Genomic DNA, 25,088 nt, shown 5'->3' with positions numbered 1-25,088 from the left:
TACAACGCAAATACAAATGCTTCTTTTGAAAACAATTTATATTGCTGATATTATAAAAATTAAAGAAATCATTTCAGAATTTAAATCGTAAATCTTTATATCCTCCTGATGAACCTCCCAGTTCGAAGAAGCTCGTCACCAGAATGCAAACGCAAATCTATTTTATAACTGACAATACAAATTTTTCTAAAATTCCGTCCACGGTTGGCTAAACATGCATAAAGGAAGTGAAATAAATGTAACAGTTAAATATGTTACCAAGGCGGCTTATTATTTACCTACAGTGAAATATACGTCGTACAGAGCATTACTATTACCACCTTGTAAGATATCACTCAAACAAAATTCAAACTTTCCGGTCAGCTCTTCGAGCGTGGAACTGATCTCGACGACTTTATCGAATATACTGGTCGCCGTTGAACCCGCACGACTTCTTATGACCTGCTTTAATTCATCATCCAATTGGGTACTTCCCAAGGCAACATCCTTTATAACCTCTCCCGAATCCAAGCTAATCGATTTCTTGAAACCTTCGCGGATTTGATACTTCATGACCGACTTGAAAATCTTCACTTTTTTCTGTTTCAGCGTACCAGGAAGCCGAGTTGCTTTAATAACATCTCGATACAGCCGCGCCATTTTCGTTGAAACTAGACTGCCGGTCCACGGTCCAAGCACAAAGTCCAGAGCGTTGATGCACAGACTCCCTGCAAGTAATCCTAACACCTTGTTCTCCTGAAACACGTTTTGCCCTTTAACCTTTACAGAGTAGTCTAACTCGAACCGCGAGCCAGGGTTTTTATTTAAGTATTTCTGGATTGCATCAAATTTTGCGGTTGGAATGGTAATAATTTCGGATTGGTCGTTTTTACCTTCAAAACCGCTGTCTACTTCCGTCAGCCAGAACTTGACAGGTTGGCCTATGTAATGCAGCGAGACGACTGGATAACGGTAGTACTCGGTTTGAAATTTTTTTTTCCCTTGTCTGGCTTCTTCTGTAACAATATTTCGACTCCATGTTCACAGCGATTTCATCCGCGGGGCTGCCGAAAAGGAATTTCCAGCCAAACGCAACGCCGTCGGTCGGATCAGTCTTTAAGGTCAACTTTTCGAGTTTTATGTTCAGTTGGTTGTTGTTATAACATTCGCGAGGAGGATTGCATGTGAAGAACTCCCATGTTATGCGACCATTGAACACGCAAGCGATTAGCATCACCATCCCATGCAACTCGCTCTGCCTTGCCATACCCGCAGTGCCACTGCAACTCCTGCATACCTCGCGAAATTTCTATCGAGTCATCACTTCTACCTTTGACAACGCTTTTTTCTATGCCACTTGCGAGCCAGATGTGCCAACCGTTACGACACATGTCACTGGTTGACTGTGGAGGTTTATAAGTGTTGCAGCCGTTTGGAGGGCAGTTTTTGAACTGCCATATTATCCGACCATCATATCTGAAGGTCACGTGCAGGGTGTTTGCCGCTCCTCTCCAGGCCACTCTTTCTGTTGACCCGCGACAATACCAGTATAATTGTCTCATCGCAGGGGATATTTTATGAGTACTAAATCCATGGTATGCATTTGCATCGATTCCATGCCCAAGCCATATACGACTATCGCTTCTGCACCTGTCTTCGGTTTGCTCTACAAGTTTACAACTGCGGGCATAAACAGCAAATGTAGCAAGCACGAGGAGTACAAAATTCATCTTCAATATTTTAGGGAATTGCTGCATCCTAGAAAAAATCGATCAATTTCGATGCAATTCACCTGAAGATAAATAAATTCCTTTAGTAGCCATTTTATTTGAAAACGTTTCGTCCGTAATTGGATATTACGAAACGCGGTACATATATTAAGGGAAGTTAAACATTTTGGCTGTGCGTTTTAAAATTTAATTAGAAATCCTAACGGGCTTCTTATTAACACGATTGTAGAAAATCTAACGAGGTACGAGTATTAATTCTTCGCCCAGGCGGTCATCTTTAAAATAGATCTGTAGAAAATCATCGTAGAAAGTCATCTGTAGAAAATCATAATAATAAAATCGAAAAAAAATCGCAGTTAGACAGGCAAATAGTTTCCCCAAAAGTAGAAATTTTGCAGATATCACGCGTACATGTTATAAAGGATTGACGAAATGCGATTGGCTAGCTTAAGGCACGTGCTAAAAAGTGATTGGCTGATGATGATGAAATTCGTTAAAACTTTCTGTGAGGAAATTCCGTCTTTTAGGTCATGGCTCTTTTAGATCATGGCAATTTGTATAATGCTATTATATATTAAGTATATAGTTGTTTAATTTTTTGTACAGATTTATGCACGTAGAATAATAAAATATTTATCTTTCTTCTCTGAGTGAATTTACTTTGTGCAATTTGATTGGACGTGTGATTTTTTTCACGTGTAAAAAAGTACCATATATCGCTTCTGATTCGACATACGATTTCCAAACGTGAATAATTGTGGAATGGCATTTTGGTGGCAATTTTTTTACATTTTTGTTTTAAGATGGCGTCGAAATATGGGAGTGAGATTAAAAACGTAATTCTCAAATTGCAAGACACTTTTACATTCGACACATAATAAAGGCTTTCGGAAAGCTTACCTAACTTCTATTGAACAAAACTACGAAGAAGCTGGACGGTAACTGATAAATATGTTTTGACACATAAATTTTCGATTTTAGAATTTAGTTGCTCGCTGCGTTTTTGTATAATATTAAAAGCGCGTCGTTATAGACTATACTCAACCTGGGATATAGTCTATGCACATTAAATAAACAAATTACTTTATGCATTTTGGCCTACTCGATCGCTATTTTTTTGTACTTCGTACCACTTTAGCGGTAATTTGGTGGAGGCTTTGGTTGGCGCTCAGGGTTTACTGAGCATACTGCCGAAGAACATTTTGAACATTTATATAGAGTAGTACATCAAATTCGATACCTTTTGTTTAAGGAAAATTTTTCATAAAAGTTAAACGTGATAGCTATCTTCAATTATGTGACCTGCTAAAACATCTTATTATGTAATATTTAAAACACGAGAAGGAGCGTTTTAGATATGATAAAGCGCGAGTTCGAGTGTTTTAAATTACTTCAAATACACCGCATTGTTGTCGAGCAATAAATTTGCTCCAAGTATACAAATGTTAATTAGGATGAAACATTATACAGGGTGAGTAAAAAAAAAACTGACACCTTTGAAATTCAAATTAGCCGTGAACTTATGGCTGGGATTTGACAATTCCCATTGTGTACAATCAACAAGACGTGGTTAATTAATGTGAAAGTGTTTAAACCAATTGAACTAATTCCACGTTCTTTTTTATTACAGAGCTTAGAATGCATTTTAACTCCCAAAGGGAACAAACTTTATGTTCTACTTAATGGGTTCACTTATTTGATATGCTTCGTATACCCATAAGATATTTTAGGCAACCTCTGTCTCATTACAGCCTATTACAGACACATTGCAGCAAATTGGATTTCAAAGGTGTCAGTTTTTTTTTTACTCATCCTGTATAAAGAATACTAATGAAGATGATAAATTATACAATGTGTCATCCTAATTAGTATTCATGGTACTTTTACAACTTATAAAGCCAACACATGTGATTCCTAGGGTTGATTTTTGAAATTATTACATAAAATTTTTGATAGTAGAACTATTCAACTAGAGTAGCATTAAAACGAATCCAAACACTGACCCTCATTGGACAATGATATTTCACCATGCTATTTATCAAATTATGCTGTGATAAATACTTGATTTAATTGTTCATTTTGCATAGCTAATCAATGAAGTATTGCATGTATACAAGTACCCGAGAATCGTGTAAAAATCAGGGCGCTTATATATCATATAAACGCCCTGGTAAAAATCTTCGGGCCAAATTCCACACCCAACACAATCGTTTATTATTACCATGAAACAACCGCTTTAACAAAGAGAAAGGAATCGAGCTAGTGGCGTCGCTAGCATCGATAAGTGGGGTGGACATATTTACATATTTATTTTCACAGACCGTTAAAACAATCAATTTGAATGGAAATGAATAATGTAAAACTCGAATATATGAATAAGTTTCCCCCACTTATGCTAGCGACGCCAATGAATCGAGCACAGTTGAAATAGAGCGCTGATACTTGAAACGAATAATTGCTTTTACAAAACTGGTTTGCATGCATGTAATTAAGTTATTATTCAGTGTTGCGAAAAGTTTTATTCTTTTATTGGGAGTGAGCTATATCCTATTTCGCCTTATAATAGAGAAACTAGCTCTATATATGCTAAAATTAACAATTCGATTGCTTAATTTTCCACCTCGAAGCCCCGTCAAAACAACTCTACGGTATCTTCTAAACAAATTGATGTCGAGAAAATGATCGTACTGATACTTTTTTTCACCAACATAATATATTATATCGCTTGAAAATTTGCACGAATTTGCACCCATAAAAATGAGGTAAGCCTGTAAGAATGTTTGAGCACTCAGTCAAGTCATACTCATTGAGATTACTCATATGGTTACAATGTTTCTATTGTAATGTAGGATGTAGCTCGAATTGCTCCCTAACGCCTGCGGATCACTATAGCGCCTGCGGAGGAGGTAGGTATTTTTTGTAATTTGTATGTCATGTAGTTGTTTTGTGTTTCATGCATGGGTCTTAAATTGACTGTGTTTGCATGGTAGTTTCAAATGGTTTACGGAGATACCTAGGTGCAAGCGAGGGAAGTTTTTTTAAATATACATGTAAATAGAAAGGAAACCGAGACAAAAAAAATAGAGGAAATGCTGCTTTTTTTGAATGGTATACCTGGTTGAGTATATCATGCATGCGATAAGTTTTAAATAACCTATACGGTTGCTGAAACATAAACGTAACTATTATATTATTATTGTCGGAACGATGGATATAAATTGAAGAACTGTTTTAGCACAAGCGATGTGAAAAATAAACTATATATATAAATATATTTAATACATAAAAGCTTCTTAATTCATATCATGCATGCACAAGCGAGTTTTGTGTATCATTTATTAAAGCCAAAGGGCATATGACTGTACTGCATAAGTCAGCAACCCCAACTACGCAGATATACATAAATCAGTCCAACAAAACGTAAAAACTAGTGCTGTAACATTACCTTTTAACTTTAGTCTTTATCTCTCGTTCTTTACTTTCAAAGAGTTTGTTCACCTTCTCTGTTGAAGTTGTTCACTTGTTCTGCCGAAATGAGCAGTCCGTGCATGCCATATAACATGGGCTATACTCTTTGTATTCAAATTAGTCATAATTATGCAACTATATAAAGGTTCTTTCATTCAAGTATGGCTTTTTATCACAGCTAACTGATGCGCGAAATCGTGCACCATGTCACGACGTATTATGTTGGCGAAAAAAAGTATAATCACTACCATCATTTTCTCGACATCAATTTGTATATAGAAGATATTAGAGTTGCTTCATTTATAACGCGTGCATCCCAGACATGGGGCTTCGAGGTGGAAAATTAAAACAATCGAATTAATCCGCTTCCCTATAGGGGCGTAGGACTACCTTCACTATAGGCTACGTTGACACGTGACCGGGCGAATTTGAAAGCGCTCGAATTCGTCCGGTTCAGCCGTTCAGGTGTTTACACGGTAAAAATGTATGAAAATTTAACCTGTTCTTTGTGTTCACACGAGAAAACGAGACGAATTCGAGTACCGTCCCAAATTCGTCCAGTCTCGTGTGACCCGAGCCACAGTGTAGTGCATGCATGCATGCACGATTGGGAGAAGGCGCATTTAGACAAACTCAATTGAGTCAGTTGACATGCTAAAAACGAGTGCCGCGTGGTCGCCATAACTATATGTATAATTTATATACACTCGATAATTTCTCATCCGCATATTTAGTTTAAAATCACCAAATTTTCGTGCGTTAACAACGGCATCGTTCGGTAAAGCTCCCATATATACTAACTTCATGAATGTAACACTCGCGCGCAGCAAACTTTCCCTTTGCTCAAAAGACGCGATTGTATGCCGACTATATCTAAATATCGGAAGAAATTGTTATCTCTGCGTTTTTGGCCACTCGAAAATGCCGGAACCAGACCATTATTATTTGATAATAGCGCAAAGCCTAAGGATCGGCTAAGGATCTTACATCCCTAATTACTACATGATTTTGTATAGGGGGAAATACAGTATAAGAAACCAAATAAACAGGATGCATATACAAAAGACTAGTCTTTGTAATTCAGACCGCAAATAGCTTAAACCATGCATGCATAGCTTGGTGCAATATAATATTAATTAAACCATAATCTGAGCGGCGTATAGATCTGTGCCGCAATCATAATCCTAGGAAACCTAAATTCTATAGCAAATGCAATTCGTTGCAAAGGATGGTACTAAAATTATTAATAATCATTCAATTAAACGTTTATATCGAATAAGTAGCTGCATAATTTTTTTATCGACAGACTGACTTCGTTTGAATTTTTACCAGGCAACAATTTGTGCCGGCTGGTAAACAGAGCGACATTAGTTTAAAACAAAATACTTCGGCGATGCATCCAATATGGATATATATTCAAATAATTTTGGCATTTATCCATTTTCATGCCGAGCCTGATGTTGAATAAGATTAATAAGCCTTTTTTTGTTCTATTTGTATTTAATTCGGCCCATGAAAATGTTTACGTCGGAAACCGACCTTGGCGTAATTGGTCCATGCAGGCAGCGGGAGGTGCATAAGAAATGCATGCCATGCAGGCAGACTGATATTAATTTATTTTTTTTATATGTATATATAATGTTATACACGCCCTAAGTCTCTGGAAGTAAAGAAAAGACTTTTGCTGACGTTTATATAGGGATACATCGGGAGTGACCGGACGAACTAACTTTTTGCCAACTCAACGTAACTACGTAAGCGATTTATCGTCTCTATAGGGAATAAGTCCCGTTGCACGCAGTGCGAAAGATCTTTTCAATCAGGGTAAAGGCTGAACTTTCATTAATTCTTGAACTAAAAAGTGGCATATGATTTTAATTAAGGAAAGAAAGTTTAGCCGAAAATTACGTTTATTCTATATTTTTTACTTTGTGGTAGGCATGCATTGAGGCACGCAGAGCAAAGAATTTTTGGAAAATATATGTCAATGTTTTGTTTATTAAACGCCCAAAAATTTCGAGATTACTATTGATTTTCCTACATTCTGTTTGGTATATATAGTCGGTAACTATAGCTTTTTGTTGTTGTTTATCAAATAAGAAATTTGAAGTCGTTTTTTATAGGATTTTTTTACGAAATTGTTTTGATTCTTATTTGTAAACACCTGGAAATTTATACTAAAAGAATTAGTCGCCTCGGGCGTGTTGATTACAAGCCTATATTCACTGAGGCGAACTCTATTTCTTAATTGGGGACAAAATACATGTTTTGCACGTTGTCTGGCCATCTTTGGTGTTAGTTGAACGAGATTTAACGTTTATTTCGCTTTCAAAAAAATGAACTTTGAAATAAAGCCATATACAGTGGCGGATTAAGGGACAGTCAAACATAAATTTTGCATGGGTAATGCCACTCCACTTCCACCACTTGAAATGCATATATGGACGGTATGTGTGTCCCCCCAAAAAGTACTCTTAAAAAAAATAATGATTTCAAAAAAGAGCACTCTGCCACTCTTCTGGGGACACACGGTATATCATAATTTCTAATGTATTTCATAATGCCTACTTCGCGATTTTGAAGGGGATTCAAAGTATAAGACGCAATAACAACGGTTTATTGCTTTAAAGATTAATGTATACAAATATTTTCTTGTGGTTTCAATACGCGCAGTTAATTAACTTTCTCAAAGCAGGGCGCCTTCTCAGTTCATGCATCATGAAAATCACGTGAATTTCAATACGCGCCAATCTGCATGCACCCCATAGACATTTATTTAGCAAAGCTTTCCGGAGAATGACTCTTCAGTTATATCTCATTTTATTAGAGAATTAGTAACTCGATTCAAACCAGTTACACTTCTATTTATATAGATGTTATGCATCGGTGATTTTATAAACAGCCAGGTGACTTCCCCGCACCACGACGTACGGACCAATCATCGGCTTTGTTGAGTTTGGTTGCTAATTGCTTTGTGGCCAGGTATTGAATCGTCATTCAATTCGGAATTTTTTTTGAATGAGTATGTTCCCTCCGTAGCTCTTTAAAGATGATTGCAAACGGCAGTAAAAAGAAGATGTCTATATTGTTGACCGTTCTGGTAAGCATCTTGTAATTATATTATGTCCTAAGATTATCCCGAAAGAAGAATTGAGGTAATCGCAATCTGCGGTGAGAGAAATGAATTTGTAGTTGTATACTCAGATCATTAGCTGACAGACTCTTTTTTTCATTTAGATTCTACAATAGTAATTTCATCGCTATTTAATATTATTGTCACTGCATTATAGAAAATCATCACCGAAAGCTAAAATAGACCTTATAGCAATCTCGTCGTAGTTTTATTTCCCGATTGCGTAGCAATACGCATGCAAAACACAATTCAATTCAACAAGAACAGCATTACACACGGAACCCATTTTCTACCCTTTGCTGTGGGATTCGAAATTGCTAGAATCTATAGAAGATATGACATTCAGACATTTACCCCCAGTTTAGGGGGTGCATGAACGCGACTTTTTTTTAAGGCAGAACCACTCCAGGCCAGAACGCCTTTTTAAACTTGTATTACATGTAATCGGACATGTTGTCGTTGTCAGACATTAAACTTCTTCCATTAGTTATGTCTATAATTTCCGAATAACATTTCTTATTATAGAAAAAAGGTCATGCATCTAAAAATATTCAACGTAGTATAGATTATGACACAGCGTCCGCCTCAATTATAAGCCATTGCAGTAACTCCATTCGTTTCTTGTGAAATCAATTTCATCCACTCCACTCCGTTGTTGTGAAAAGATGCGGTCGATGAGACCTGCTGTAGCTAAACAAACGTAATGAATTATGCATGAAACCTTGTATCCAAGGCAACGTGTAAACAGAATGAAACATGCAGACGACGATGCAGTTATCAAGTAATGCAAGTTATCGTAATAAAACGACCTATAATGTGTTTTTTTAAGAAAATTCATGCAGATATTGATATACTTTCCAATTCTAGAGGTTTAAAAGGATCTTAAATTCGTTTGAAAGTATACACACTTCAAATTCAAGCCTGGCCTTTTGCGATGCCGGTCATCTTTTGCGATGCGATTCATTGGCTGGAGTGGAGTGTGATATAATCCACTCGAAATTAGGACCGTTTAAACCTCTGGAATTTACCTACATCGAGTGAAGTGCCAAAACTTATAATCGATTTTTTTCAATTCGATAAATTATTTCGGGATATCTCCAAATTTGCAAACTACGCTAAAGCGTATTAATTTTATGATAAAATATTATATATCCATAATATAATAATATATATCCATAAATGACCATTCTCTTTTATAGTGATAGATTTTCAGTAGTCTTTCACATTCTCAAACAATGGGATTATGCGACTCCCAATATCCCAGTGCTTGTGATTGGACGTTCAATTAAGTTGGACTTTTTGCAACAAATGCTCGAAGTGATTTGTAATAATATTAGGGACCAGGACGGCAACACGATGCACGACGACGCGGCTAAAACTTGCACTGTTTTAAGTCAATGCTATGATAGAAGTTGTTGCATATTACCAATCCTTTAAATTTTATGAGAAATAAGACGTTGAAAACATGGGGGTTATGTAAACAATTCTACATAGCTAGAGCCTAATGGGAGGTAGCGCTTGCTGGCCGTCGCTGCGTCTCGAAATTCGGGTGTTTACACAAGACATGAAAATCGAATTTTAACGCGAATGCATTATTATACATGTGTTTTAACACGCACTCTTTATTCGGGATAACTTTTATTCTATAGCTGAATTTGCTGAAATTATCGGGTGGAAAGGATTTAAGAGGTTAGGGTCTTCTTTTAATTGACAGTTGACAGAACTTGCCCTATATATACTTTTAGGTTATCTTCTTGTCGTTTGCCGTAAAGAGTGGAACAGCAGGTGAGATATTTTTTAAATTAGCATTACTTCTTATCACTGAATTGTATATGCTGCAGGCATAAACCTAGTTAAGCTTGATTATCATCTCATTACCTATAGTTTGAATTGCATTCGACCAAACCAAAATGTGAAGTTCAACTAGGCAATATACAATTAATTTAGAAGTGCATCGTTCAACGCGAGGAATGATTATTTGTTACGCCAAAAATATTCTTTGATTATGTAATATATTACATTCAGTACATTGCAAGTCTTTTATTTCGCATTGGCACTGGCGGATTAGCGAATGATTAATTCAGCCGGAGAGATTAATCCGGCCGGCGCTGCGCATAACTGTTTATATACTGGCTATGGTAAAAAGGACCTCGAAATTTTGGGGGTGGTGAATTAAGAAGAATGCACTGTACAAACTCCGCTTGGAGAATAGGAAGTACACTTGCGCTTGCGTATTGTAACACAAAATATTGGAATCATTGAGATGAATAAAGTATAAAGTATATGCCATCAAAAGTAGTTGAAAAAAACTGGCGTCAGCAGAGGTCAAACTTTCACGCGGACATCCACTAGTAACCACGAAAAACAACGTACCGCGGGGAAAAAATCAAACCGTAAAATGTTTTGTTTCCCAAAAATGCGAAACCCGCGGCGAAATTTCTTACTTTCTTCGGCTTTTAAACACGGAAATCGGTTTGTAACCAGTGGCGTAACCAGCCTGACGTTTTTGTCCCGCTATGGACATTTCGAGTTATTATAATTATTCATGTCATTGAACACCAAAATATTAGCATAGCGGGATAAATCGACTGGCTGGCTACGCTACTGATTGTAGCCCTTAATGATTGTTCACTTACTAAAGTAACCTACTTTCACTTTTCCATAAATCATTGTTTTTCTGAGCAATGTAAATACGAGTGCGAAGAAGAAGCCTAACATGATTTTAATGCTTGAAAATATAGGTACATTATATATCTCTTAGACTCATAACTATCAAAGCAACAATTGCCGACCTTTAATGAAACCTTCACCTATAGGTATTTAGTAGATAAAAAGAAGCTCTTCTGCATCTAACAACAAATATATAAAATAAAATATTTTACGATATCCCGGCTGCATATTTGAGGACATACTTCCCAGTATATTCACACTTGAAACACTATTAGCTAATTTTAACCATTTAACTAGTGCAATTCGCAATCTCGCTGATCGTCTTAAACATTCTCGAAAGCATATTATAGAATACCTATTTATTACGAGTTTATTCGAAGTAGAATATATATATGAAGAATATGCTTCAGAAACATAAAGACTTCAAAAAATGACTGTGCTTCGATGAAACGGACAAATAAAAAAACGAAGTATCGTATCTTGACAGCTAAACTAATGCTTTGATTGGTTAATAGCAGAAACTGAGCCATCTCACATGCGGGCAGTGGCTGCTACTATGAGAGAAATAGCCTCTGCTGACGCCATCTTTTTACGGACACTTTCGCGAACGGTTTTCGAGAGGAGCAGGCACTCCAGGTTTATTCATCTCAATGATCGGAATCCAAAGTGGTCCAAATTCTATGTCTTGGAAGTTCGATACACACACGCATAATTGTTCGAGTAAAAACTGGTGATCGAACAGCAAACTCCTGACCAAAAATTGTATTTTCAAATATACCTTCAGCAATAATTTAACTGGCAATTCGAAAACAGTTTAAAAATTTATTGGAAAAGAAAAATTCCAAAGAAGCGTTTGAAAGACCCTGTTGTCTGTGAAGAAAGTGTAAAAAGGAAAATCAATGAGCCTGTTTTGGAAGAAACTGTCCCCGGCAGCTAATCTGACGGTGAGATCAAGTGCAATCAAGCTTCATGTAATAGAAATATTATTTTTTAGATTGCGATCCTAATCATGTCGAGGCAGTTGGAATGGTGTCTAAATTGATTACTACAGCACAATTGCATGCATCTTCATCCTCCGATGGTTACCTCCCCTTTATGGCAAGAGTCGACGGCCCAAAATCTTGGATGGCAAACGCAAATGATGCAGAACCATGGTTTTATGTTGACTTTTCGACAACATTGCAACTGGTGGAGTTAGAGACACAAGGTTCACCAAGGTCTGACCAATGGGTGATGTCATTTACAATATCGTATGCAAATTCAAGCGGAATATTCAAGAACGTTATGAACCAAAGTCATAATGCAGAAATCAGGGTAAAAATCAATCATAACATTTGTATATATATTGCCTCATTCGATAGGCTATATCTTCCGTACTTCACAATATTTTGCATCTAAACTTAGCAATTTTGTTACGTTTAGCATGCCCATTTCGGATATTCCCTTTCTATCGGATATTTAGAAATTCTCTTTTTCATAATTAAATCATCAATTTGTAGGAACACTATATAAGTGGTTGATTTTCTAGAAGGTGTGGCCGCTGAACGAGTGAGCTTCCCATTTTAAAACATTTTTGTTTCATATGTTGGTATGCGTCTTCTAGCTAAACATTTCGAGTTTCGACGCTAAATCTCTCTGTTTAAAATGTGCATTCAACCATTTCAAGAGCGAGCAAACCAGGGTGCAGTAAAACACGCACGAGAAACGCGCATAAATCGCCCTGATGTAAGTGTCATACAGAAATGAATGGACGCAACCGCTAGTTTGGGAGAAGCGAAACGTTTTCATTATGATGGAGAGAGATTATGAAAATTCTCAAAATTTAAAATTTCAATTCTTCAGCTTTGCTATAAACTATATCAAGGAATTCATTTTCTGAACAAAAAAATTTAGTGACGAATGGTGCAATATTGATGTTAAAAGCCGTATACGGATAAGTTATGGATAATAGGGAATTTTTCTTTATTTCGGCACTCCATACAGGCTTCACGACAGATTTTTCGGACAAATTTCCATAAAAGTTGGGGTTGGGCACACCCCCAAAAACGCGAACCTAGTGTTATATTTAGTGTTTTATGACCGACATTTTGCATTTTTCAACCCGAGGTTATGCTTTCATGGTATTGCTATTTCCCCCTAAAACTCAATGGAATTAATAGATCAGTTTCATAGAATTGTATGCCTCAAACATTTTTTTCACTTTCTTTTTATGCTGCATTGTTAAAATCCGTTAGGAATGTTTGTACATGTATGAGCTATGTAATTATGTGAAGCATTCCTACACTAATTTCGCGCGTGGAAACAGTAATTAAATACAGTCGGAATCAATATCCTATTAGAAGGCACGTTTTGCATCAGATATTTTATTTTATTTATTCAAACAGGTGTTTCCTGCAAATACTGATCGTACTACAAAAGTCAAAACGGTGCTTCCAGAAGAAATCTCAGTCCGTTATCTTCGCATCCATCCCAAAACGTGGTCGGGTAGGCCTGCTTTAAGGCTGGAATTCTTCGGCTGCTATTCAAGTGAGTTTATGGTCTGCTATTAAACCCGGGGTTTCCTTCCCAGGCGAACTAGGTATGACTAGGCCCTTAGTGGATAATGGGAAATTTGGGCGGGTACTATTCCCAGGTGATGTATCGCCAAAATATAAAGCCTCTGACCTGTTTAGGTCTTCCTGAATTGAATTTCCGCCACTGAGAAATTATAACAAAATATTATACTTATCACATTAGTTACGTACTCCACTACACCAATGGACTTTATGCGCATAGACAAATTATTTTTTAGATCTAGGCATGCGAAAGAAGGAAATATATTACAACATCTAGAACGAGCGTACTGAAATTAGTATAATTGCAAAGTTCATTTCCAAAACTATGTATGTATGATTGAGTTGGCAAATTTTGTATATTTTTTATAGTATACGTGCGACAATGTGTAACCAAGTTAGTTACATACTTCCCGCCGTAATACAAATATACAAAGTTTGCTAATTTCGGATACATATATTTTCCGTAGATAACAACATTTGACTGCCAATTAAGCTTTGCAATTTCAGTTAATCCTCTTCGCTTAGATAAAATATGATCTATAGCGCACAAGGTGCAAAAGGTCTTTTTGATTTAGTTGCAGGTCTTTTGACACACCCGGTATGATGCATCTTAGCCTTAATTGGGACCTCAATGCCGGCTGTCATTTCATAATCTGCGTAGCTATCAATCCTTCTTAGCTCGACGATAATATAATCATGACAAACTGACTAGGTTAACTAATCACCATGCATGGTTTTTATTTATTCTCATGATTGTGTATCGTAGCTTGTACCTCTCCGGGCCCTTTGCCATTTCTGGACAGCCAAATTACGTCGCCAAACGAAATGTCGTCAAGCTATTCAGCTAGACATGCCAGACTCGATGATCCTCAAGGATGGCATGCATCAAGTGGCTCGACCGGATTGCTGAAGATAGATTATTTACGACATACAACTATTACGGGGCTTAAAGTACAAGGGGCCACTCCCTATGGGACGTGGAGTCCGTCGTATACAGTTCAATACAGTAATGATGGAGAAAATTTTAAAAGTTACGTAGAATCTGGAAGTGAAAAGGTGAAAATAATGTACAATAGTTATAGATGAAGATACAGTAGATGGAAAAGCCGGAGAGGAAAATAATAGTAATAAAGTTGGAACTAATAATAGGAATATATAATTGATGTATTATTATATGATGACCTCGTGCTATGCCACGCAACGGTATGCTATGCTGTGTCATGCCATGCCATGCATATTATGCCATGCCATGCTATGTTATATGAGCTGCTATGCTTTACCCCCTCGTTTAGTCTGAGAATTGTTATATATCTCCCTGCATTCCTGAACATTGCTTTCTTTCCGTATTTTCTAGACCTTTTCAGGCCCAGGAAGTACCACTACCATCGTTGAAAGACCTTTCTCACATCCTATATTTGCAAGATTCTTACAAATTTCGGCGGCACCGCCCTCAGGACCTTATCCCTTTCCCGTTTTAAGAATAGAAGTTCAGGGCTGTGATTCTACGGGTAGGCGAATGTTGTTTCTTTATAACACGTATATATAGAAAAGGTCATGATGTGACATGTAGAAATGTAACTTCCTGTTCGCGTGTTTTCTAGATGACTGGTTCAGTGGAATGCCTCTTGGCATGTCCAATAAACTCATTTTGGACTCCCAATTGAATGTATCGTCCTCGATGTATTACACATCCGGTGCCGGCAATGGAAGAAAAAATGGACATGGTGGTTGGATAGCAGCGGACGGTGATAAAAACCCTTGGTTTCAAGTAGACTTCATCACGAACGTGACTGTGAGCAGACTTGACGTGGAGGGGTTGTCCGGCACTGCGGATGGTGTCACGAAATACACAATTGCGTCTAGTGATGACGGCAAGGTTTTTTCAGTCTACAAGAAGGTCGAACAACAAACAGAAAAGGTAACAAATACTAGACCTTTCGAAAAATTTCATAGATTCATAATTCCTTGTGAAATACTTGGATACTGAAATGCGAAATATATATATACATTATTTCTTTGTTGGGGAATGCGTACGATTTTTATCAATGAGTTGTGAGGATCGCAAAACGAACGAGTGACCGCGTAGCAAACGAGTGCGTTTGCGATCCTTCACAACGAGTTCATAATAAAAGTCGTAGGAACGACCATGAAGTAATTTGCTTATTATTTTTGCATGGAGATTAATTTTTCTACGAAACACTTTTAAGGCTCAGAGGTTTATCATTTCATTATACAACCAGAGAGGTGCTGAAATCACCTAACGCTCGCCTGCACTGTTTGTCTAGAATAAGGCTAAACTCTGTATGAAAGGTATCTGTATGAAGCACAAATTACCGATCTTTTCATTACAAATTACAAGGCTAAATCCGCGTTGGAAGGTAATATTAAGCACAAACTTCAGATATTAGTTGTGACCTCAGAATTACTGGCCAAAACTGGCCTCGGAATTACATTAGTTTTATTTGTGACCAATATTTCTTCCGTTTCTCGCAATCCGCGCACGTGATATCAACAGGTAAGTTAACGGACCAGGCAAAATCCCTGCTTTAAGCCGGGCGCACACACAACGATTTTACGGTAGTTGGTCCATTCAGGTTTAGACATATAGGCAGCCCTTGCCCAGACATGTTTTCCTTCTCGCGGCGCTCGCGCCTCGCGCGTGTATAGATCGCCAGTCGCCACATTTTGATGAAAACATCCATCTAGACAATCTAGACAGGAATCGGCAGACTATTAAAAATCTTCGTGTGTGCGCCTAGCTTTATGAAATAAACAAGATTGGATTTTTATATCTACACAAAAAAGGATTATGCATCAAACAACGAAAAAGTATGTACATAAATCTTATAGGTAGTTCAAAGGGTCCTGTCAACAATTTAACTGGCTTTAAAAATATATTTGCATGTGTATCTACATAAATAATATGCAAATATATGTCACATGCGTTGCCATTTGCCTTTGCATTCCGAGCCTATCGGCTTTCTACTTATAAATACTTATGTGCTAAAGCTTGTAATTGCGAATTATCTGACAATATTCTTTAAACTTTAACGTTGGACTATGTTTTATATATATTCACTCCCTGAATGATTTCAATATTTAATAAGCGATTGAATTTTGATACGGCATGTCACAACACAATCTCATAATTTATAATTGTACATGTACAATGCAAACAAATGTAGCATACAGGTGAAAATATTTGAAAGTTTCTCATTTGGCTTAGGGTTGTACAAATACTTTCGTTAAATATGATTCAGCTACAACTTTGAACTAAAAAAAAACAGGGCTACACAATAGCCCTGAAAATCGTAATAAGCGTGATAGCTCTGGATAACTCTAACATTGAACTTATCATGATGCTAATAAGCTTAACATTTGCATTATCATTTGATAATTTTGAGCAAAGCTCTCTTTATTATTGTATAAATGTGTACCAAATGGCACTGAATAGTCACAATGCATATCGATGACTTATATTTATGATGATTCCTCTGATGTAAAGCCATAATATTTAAAAAATATAGCATCTTAACATTGACCTTATCATTATGCTAATTAGCTTAACATTCACCTTATCATTTGATAATTTGAACAAAATTCCCATTATTTTGTGTAAATATGTGCTAATTGTCATCATATAGTCACAACACATATCGATGAGCTATATTTATGATGAATCTTCTGATGCAAAGCCATAATATTTAAAAAATATAACATCTTAACATTGACCTTATCATTATGCTAATTAGCTTAACATTCACCTTATCATTTGATAATTTTGAGCAAAACTCTGTAACTCCCAAATTCTTCTGAGAGCTACGCTGCTTTGGTGTGCCGTTAACGCCACAAATTGAACTCCACTAAATTCGCTAACCACGATGATAGGATACACGTGCGCGGATAATGGTTATAAAATGTATCTGATAAAGTTTATAATACTGTGCGGTTGAAGGTATATGGTAACTGATCAATCCGGTAACGGAATATTGAATAGAGTGATCGCGGAATAGAAATATAGTGGGTAACGTTCGAACTAAAAATACAAGAATTAAACCGCACTAAGTCATGCAATCTAGGCAAATTAAATACTATAACAGGCATGCACTAAATACGAATAAATCAACTAACGTAGCTACATATGTTTACAAACTATAATAACACAAAGATAGAGTCTTACTTTAGTTGGCGCACACACCAAACTGCTGCTGAATACCGTCGATAGAGTTCGAACATAAACGTAAATAACCAATTGTAGAGTAGAGTGACCGTACTCTAGTTGACAGTGATATACAATGAAACATTAAACTGTGTGCAGCTGCGCGTGTAGTCGCAGAAAGTAACAAAACGGAAATTAACGACATACGATAACAATAACAAAGTTAGGGTTTCAAACCAACAAACTCTCTTTATTATTGTATAAATGTGTACCAAATGGCACTAAATAGTCACAATGCATATTGATGACTTATATTGATAATGATTCCTCTGATGTAAAGCCAAAGTATAGAAAAAATATAGCATTTTAACATTGACCTTATCATTATATTTTGTTGTATAATTTTCACTACCCCCTGGTAAATGGTTCTTTTGCAACAAATAGACTCCTTAAGTAGATAAGTTGAAAATAATGGGAAAATAAAAGTGGCATCTTAACATTCTACTTATCATGTAGTGTGACGGGGACGGGGACGGGGACGCGGACGGGGACGGGACGGGGACGGGACGGGGACGGGGACGGGGACGGGACGGGACGGGGACGGGGACGGGGACGGGGACGGGGACGGGGACGGACGCGGACGCCAAGACTATAGCAATAGCTCTCTTGCACTAAAGTGCAGGCGAGCTAAAAACACAGCGAGCAACCAAATCTAAATTTTATGCGTCATTTTATTTATTACCGTTCAGTCTCTTTGTAATTTTGTTCGCCAATAGAAGTTAGATATTCTTTCCGAAGGATTTTAAAACGTGCTGAATGTGATAATGTCTTGACTTTGAGCATTTGGTTTTGAATCTCACTGCTATATTTCGACGCGATCTTGAGAACAAAATGTAAACAAATTACCATCAAAATGACATACGATAATTTCACGTGTAAGGAATATCGTACGCCCAATCGAAAGCCTTGTATGGGATTTTTTCACACCTGAAAAACATCGTGCGTCAAATGGACCTTTTGCATGATGGACCAACTTACAATCTAGGCAACAAGAAGGAAATAAATCACCACAGCTAAAATAAGCATACCGAAATTAGTATAAATACCAGGTTTGGCTACAAAATGTCAATGGCTATATTTTCCGTACTTTACAATATTCTGCAGCCAAACTTGGCAATTTTACTAAACTTAGTATGCACTTTTCGGAAATTTTCTTTTTGTTAATTGCCTAAATCAAAAGTTGGTCTATTATGCAAAAGGTCCATTGCATGAAGTTAATTTACCCAGTGAAATACGAATTTTATGAATATATGATTGTTACTGTTAGCCCTCTCCCCCCCGTAGCTAAGTGTAACATGGCCTTCATAACGGCTTAAGTTGTCACGTTGTGCCATTTAGGTATTCATTGCGGGCATTCAATTTATTTTCCCCCATATCTTCGGGCGCTTTATTCGCATTCAACCAAAGGAATGGAATGGTTTATGCGCGATTAGAGTGGAATTTTATGGTCGATACGAAGGTAAGAAGTTTTTGTTGGCATGTCTCTCTTTCAAAATTATCCAGTTATACGGATAATATCGTAACATTTGAATACTATCGTAACTTTTACTTCCTCAAAGTATATTTTAATAACCAATTCAAAGAAATTAGTATTCTAATTTCCAACGATATCTGTCGTAATAAATCCGCCATTCATAACATTCATACCATTTCCCGGTATATTCGACCATGCTCGAACGTACCCGGTTTTTCGTATATATTCGATCATCGTCGGGTACATCGTTTTCCGGCCATATTCGACCATGGTCAAGTATACCGTTTCCCAGCCATATTCGATGCTTGCAAGTTACAACTTTATATTGATGTTTGTATATGAGCACCAAACATACTTGAAACTTTACAAAAGACCAGCATTTGACCATTAAAGCAGCGTTTTTCCGTATATTCGCCCATGGTCGAGTATATATACCGTTTTCCGGTATATTCGACCATGGTCGTGTATGCCGTTTTCCGGTATATTCGCCCATGTTCGAGTAGCCGTTTTCCTGTATACTCGATAATGGTCGAGTGTACCATTTTCGGGTATTTTCGATCATGGTCGAATGTGCCATTTTTCCGTATATTCGACCGTGGTCGAGTATACCGTTTTCGGGCCATATTTTATGTATGCAATTTGCAACTTTATATAGATGTTTGTATATGAGCACCAAACATGCCTGAAACTTTACATATATGCATAGGATCAGAATTAGACCATTTAAACTGCGTGGTTATCCACATCAAAATATTTGACATCATAACCAAAGCATGGTTATATTGTTTAATGTTTGTATATCACCACAAAATATGTGTTTCGATGAACGAGCAGTGAACACTAATTCATTAACATTAATATATATTAAACATTTATAATTATCAGCCAATAAGGACTGCGTAATATATTGATAGACATTTTAGTCATATGAGGCACGCACGTGTGAATATGCGCCAGGATAGTATAGTCACATGTGGACATGTTTTTATGAAAGGATCAAATCTGTTTGTTTTACTGTGAAATTGTGAATATTGCTAAGCAGAATCAGGAAGAACTACACTTCGCATAGTTAAATCCTAGTCAACTCAGCAATACACGACTCTGATTGGCCAATTGTGTCCCTAACTACAGTTAAAAGTTAACTAGTCTTTTATACAATCGGCCCCTGAGTGATAATATACCTGTAAGAAATCTAATTTTAATATAAGAATTTTAATTAAATGCAGATAAAAAAAACAACCAGAAAAAAGTCAGCTGTCATCATTGGCTGTCATACGTGTTAAAAATTTTAAACGCTTCAAAACGTTCCCGCTTAAAATAATCTTTTAAGTTTTTCCTTTATGTTATCATCCCATGCAATTTTCTGTACATTCGTTACATATGCTGCATCATAAATTCAGGATAGGTCTTTATATAGCCAATCAACTTTATTTCCAGGATGCGGGAACCCAAAAGCACTCGGCATGGCAAGTGGGGAGATATCCGATCGCCAGTTAACTGCCGCAAGCGAAGCAAGTGGCGCGCCTGCAATTTACGGTAGACTCGGCGGAAAAGTTGGTTGGAGGGGTGAAGGATCAATATCAAGTTTTGACGACTGGTATCAGGTGGATTTTGTAAAACGTGCTAAAGTGACTGCGATAAAGATGGAAGGAGAAGTATCATCTTCTTTTATTCAGACATTCAAGCTCTCCTACAGTAGTAATGGAATAGATTTTGTTGAATATTGGGATATTCAGAAACCTGCAAAGGTAACTAAAGCCACAATTACACTAATTAATATCTCGAATCTAATTAATATCTGGGGCGTAGTAATCGGAGGGAGGGGGAGGGGGGGAGGCCCAAAACTTCAAAAATCACAGTCGGTGCCCTTTAGCTTTAAAGTTAAAATTAACATACCGGCGCCGGTTGTTCAAACTGCTATGTCAGCGCTAACCCTGGGTTAACTCCGCTGCTTTGGTTTATATGCTTCTGCACCGCTGTTTGTTTCAAGACTTTACAAAATAAGACTTCTATTGATCGACAAAATATTTATGAAAAAAACATGTTCAACTTCATAAACAATGGATTAAGAAAATTGATGTGAAAATTTAAGTTAATCCTCTATGGGTTAAGCCAGTGAACTCTATATATATGGAAGGCTCGCTCTAGTACATTGCGTAATCTAAAAGTGAAGCCAAACATGGCGGATCATGAAGGCTGCTAGCGCTTCGGTACCGAACCAGACCTCAAGCACAAGCGGTTAAAATTCAATATGGCGACAACGTAGGAGTGGAACTCGGTCAGTTTTGTAAACACAACATAAATATACGGCATAAGTTACCTCTCTAGAAAGAATAACATTGCCAGGTAATGTTGTAACAAAATGCGTGTATGTATTCATTTTTAAAAACTTTCTATTTTAAAAACTCTGTAACGTCCGAAATGTTAGCTTTTTTATTTTTTGTCATAGTTTTATAATTCGTGTTTTTTAATTTCCACGCGCGCTTCGCGCATTTTACACTTCGTGGAGGTCTGGTTCGGTACCTAAGCAGCCTTCATGATCCGCCATGTTTGGCTTCACACTTTGAACTGGAGCGAGCCCTCCATATAATATGCTAAGCTAGCCGGCTTTTGAACAACCGGCCCCTGGTTTCTATGTGTCATTACCGTGCATGATATTATTCATTTTACAAGACACAGCTTATTGTAAGAGCTTATTTTAAGATATTGTAATATTACGTGTGAATTAACATTAACAAGACGCCTACTAGGTGTTACGGTCGCGTCGTTCACAGCGACGTAGCCAGCCCAGCTATGCAAATTTTGTGTCGTAAATGTTCCTAAAAATAAAAATGAACAGTTTAAGAAGCTTGATTTTTCTAGGGTTTTCTTATTAAACTTTTGTTTAAAATCAAGAGAATTTACTCGTATTTGTTTCATGTCGTTCGATACTTTAATGAATGTTTAATCTTTGCTGTGTGAATATCTTTGCGTTTGCTTGCTTATATCTTCTTTATTATGTTTTATTTAATGTTTATGTTTTGTTTCAAAGTCGATATTCAGATTTTCATAATTTAGCTAGCAAATCTTAAAAAAGTTGTAATTTTGCTTTTTTTTTTAGATTTTCACCGGTCAGGATCACGTGGACGTGATGGTCGAACATCGCCTTGTTAACGTCATATTCAGTCGTTTTTTACGAATCCATCCAATAAGTGGGTCGGTGGGAATGAGAATGGAAGCAATAGGTTGTTATGTCGGTAAGTTTCTCATAAACATTGCTTTGCTTCTTACTGCATCGTTTTCAATAAGATTGAAGAAGAAACAACACAAATTCATGGTCGCTAGAATAGAAAAATTAAGGGAGTGAAACGTAAAAAATATTACGTGCAATCCCTAGAGTTGCATTTTCTGGTTGTGTAGCCATAACGCGATTGTATATAGGCAGATATAAATAACGATATATATACTTGGATAAATTTTAAACACAGGGAATACCAGTAAACTGTGTGTATACTGAAATACAACAGAATCCGGATCTGGCCGTTTTTAACGTAGGAATTAAAGAAAGCGCCTCATGAGTTGGATGGAAGCTTAGTTTTGATCATAGAAAGGGTACCAATAGATTTTTTAATCAATATGGAATTCAGTTTTCTTTTTAATCCGTGTGATCCAAAAGTTTAGAGACAGAAATTTAGCTACTATTAATAAAATAATTAATTAACAACTCAGTTCTGGGGTCAAAAAAGCTAAGCCTACAGATTACCAGTCAGTTCATTATTGGCTTTTCCATGCACGAGCACTTATACGTCAATTTCCAAATATACATCTATAGCAACATTCTCTTCATATCTCTCCACACACAGTCGCAAAGACGTGTGTTTAACGTCTGCCGTAGATCTAATAAGTTTAATTTTTGCAACTGTCCCTGATTTATAGTCCTAAAGGCCTGTTTACACTTGCGATTTTTGCTGCGATTTTCCTCATTTGATAGATGTGAACGTGTAATTAGTTACGAATGCTTTGATGTGTAAGAGCTGTTATTTGAACATCAGTAACTAATTAACTCGTTCACATCTATCAAAAGAAGAAAATCGCGCATAAAATCGCGGCAAAATCGCAAGTGTAAATGACCCTAAGTTACTTCTCAATTTCCACTTATCCCTGTATTACTATAAGTATGAAATACAGTATATCAAACTATAGGCTATATTTTTATGTATTTCTAGATACAATTTTGCGTCAAACCATTCCACTTGGCATGGAAAACGGTTTAATTTTGGATTCCCAATTGAGTGCGTCATCTGAGAGGTACCACCCATTCTCTGGCGCCGCCAGTGCCAGATCTAATTTAAAAACAGCTCTTGATGGAAGATACGGCGGTTGGATTGCAGCAGAAGGCGATGACGATTTATGGCTTGAAATCAACTTCATAAGCAACGTTACTGTTACTGCAATACTGACTCAAGGTCTTGATGTAGGAATGAATTACGTAAAAGAATACACCGTTGCTTTTAATAACAGTGAACTTGGAGCGCAAGAATACTCAGAGATGAATAATGGCGCAGCAACGGTGAGGAAAAATGATATCGCAATCCTGTCTAAAATATTTACTAAAATGCATTCGTTGAACAAAAAAAAATACATGTAGCAAATAAATGTGCGGTAGCTATCGTTAATTATTTAATAACAAAATGTTTTTGTTGATAAATTTGTTAACGGTCACCTTTAGCTTAGGTTCCTGTAGGATGCAAACTCTTGAACTTTCTGGCCGTTTTTAATTTATTGGCTTCTAAACATACAATGTTTATTTATGCGTTCGAAATGTGGCTTTGAACACATAACATAGGACTGATTATCTGCGCATGCGCTAGATTATCGAAAACCAGATGGCGGCACTGAGAAAAGCTTTGATTAAAACGGACCAAATGGCCAATATGGCCAAAATTTTTATTTTTAACATTATATTATTAAATGTATTTTAAAAAGACGGAATTTAAGTACAGCTTTAATTTTCCTATTTTCAAATTTACAGCTGTTATTGTGAATTTCGGTGTGGAGTTTCCCAATTTCTTTATAAGACTAACAATTTTATATAATATTGACGAGGTTTCTCTGACTAGATTTTGAGCTTCATAGAATAGAATTTTGAGATGAAGTCACATGAAGTTTTTTACCGCTATTTTGAGCGTTCGGATGTTCCAAACGCAACACTATCATTATTCACATTTCCTTAAAAATGCTGAACCTGCATATACGATTAAGGAAGATATTTATTTTATTCTTTCCAAACATTATATTTCTGTTATTTGAAATAATTCCACCATCTGATTTCTTAATTAAACAGGTCTTCAATGCAACGAACGGCACAGTGAAGCAAGACTTAGATCCGTATATATTCGCCCACGTGATCCGAATTAAACCTAAAACATGTGTTGGGATGTGCGCTCTAAGAGTTGAATTTTTCGGTTGGTACGAAGGTAAGGCTAACCGTATGAATACATGTTATTGAAAAAAGATATATTATATACTCGCCGATAAATCTCTCCACAGCAAGAATCGCGTAGGAAACCGCTCTGTAAGTGTCATAACGCCGACAATTTCGTGAACAGAATCATATAATATACCAGCGTTTAAGTGCTAAATCTAAAAAGAAATATAAAATAAAATTATATTTCTTCCTATAATATACATTCCAATAGTCCTCCTCACATCTAGTATTCACTTCAGTTATGAATTTATTAGGTAGTAATTAAATGCTAAAATGTGTTCATATATTTTAATTAGAATTTTTCACCGCTTAATTCCATTTGATTGCAAAAATAAAATGTGTTTATTCTTGACAGAGCGTTTAAACCACGCAATAGAGAATGTTATACATAGC

At 36.6% G+C, this 25,088-nt stretch overlaps 1 protein-coding gene across 3 annotated transcripts in view; it reads left to right on the top strand.

Moving 5' to 3' along the window:
* Window positions 1-6,847: 6,847 nt before the first annotated feature.
* Window positions 6,848-25,088, top strand: part of LOC114531336 — a 41,453-nt gene continuing 23,212 nt past the window's right edge. Inside the window, exons 1-13 of one of the 3 annotated variants that reach the window (XM_028552970.1) lie at window positions 6,848-6,931; window positions 8,051-8,277; window positions 10,056-10,095; window positions 11,975-12,294; window positions 13,365-13,506; window positions 14,302-14,591; window positions 14,890-15,043; window positions 15,137-15,453; window positions 19,093-19,213; window positions 20,666-20,976; window positions 22,329-22,464; window positions 23,434-23,777; window positions 24,552-24,684. In XM_028552970.1, the coding sequence (XP_028408771.1) occupies window positions 8,227-8,277; window positions 10,056-10,095; window positions 11,975-12,294; window positions 13,365-13,506; window positions 14,302-14,591; window positions 14,890-15,043; window positions 15,137-15,453; window positions 19,093-19,213; window positions 20,666-20,976; window positions 22,329-22,464; window positions 23,434-23,777; window positions 24,552-24,684 (2,359 nt within the window). In that variant the 5' untranslated portion in view covers window positions 6,848-6,931; window positions 8,051-8,226. Of the gene's footprint in view, window positions 6,932-8,050; window positions 8,278-10,055; window positions 10,096-11,974; window positions 12,295-13,364; window positions 13,507-14,301; window positions 14,592-14,889; window positions 15,044-15,136; window positions 15,454-16,256; window positions 16,365-19,092; window positions 19,214-20,665; window positions 20,977-22,328; window positions 22,465-23,433; window positions 23,778-24,551; window positions 24,685-25,088 lie in introns of those variants that run through there. The other 2 variants (XM_028552968.1, XM_028552969.1) reach the window with 2 other exon arrangements.

The sequence above is a fragment of the Dendronephthya gigantea genome, unplaced genomic scaffold, assembly GCF_004324835.1.
Source record: "Dendronephthya gigantea isolate DGI-Jeju-01 unplaced genomic scaffold, DenGig_1.0 000070F, whole genome shotgun sequence".
Taxonomy (NCBI): Eukaryota; Metazoa; Cnidaria; class Anthozoa; order Malacalcyonacea; family Nephtheidae; genus Dendronephthya; species Dendronephthya gigantea.
Note: the sequence above shows the minus strand (reverse complement) of the source record. Positions and strands in the feature narration are given on the sequence as shown.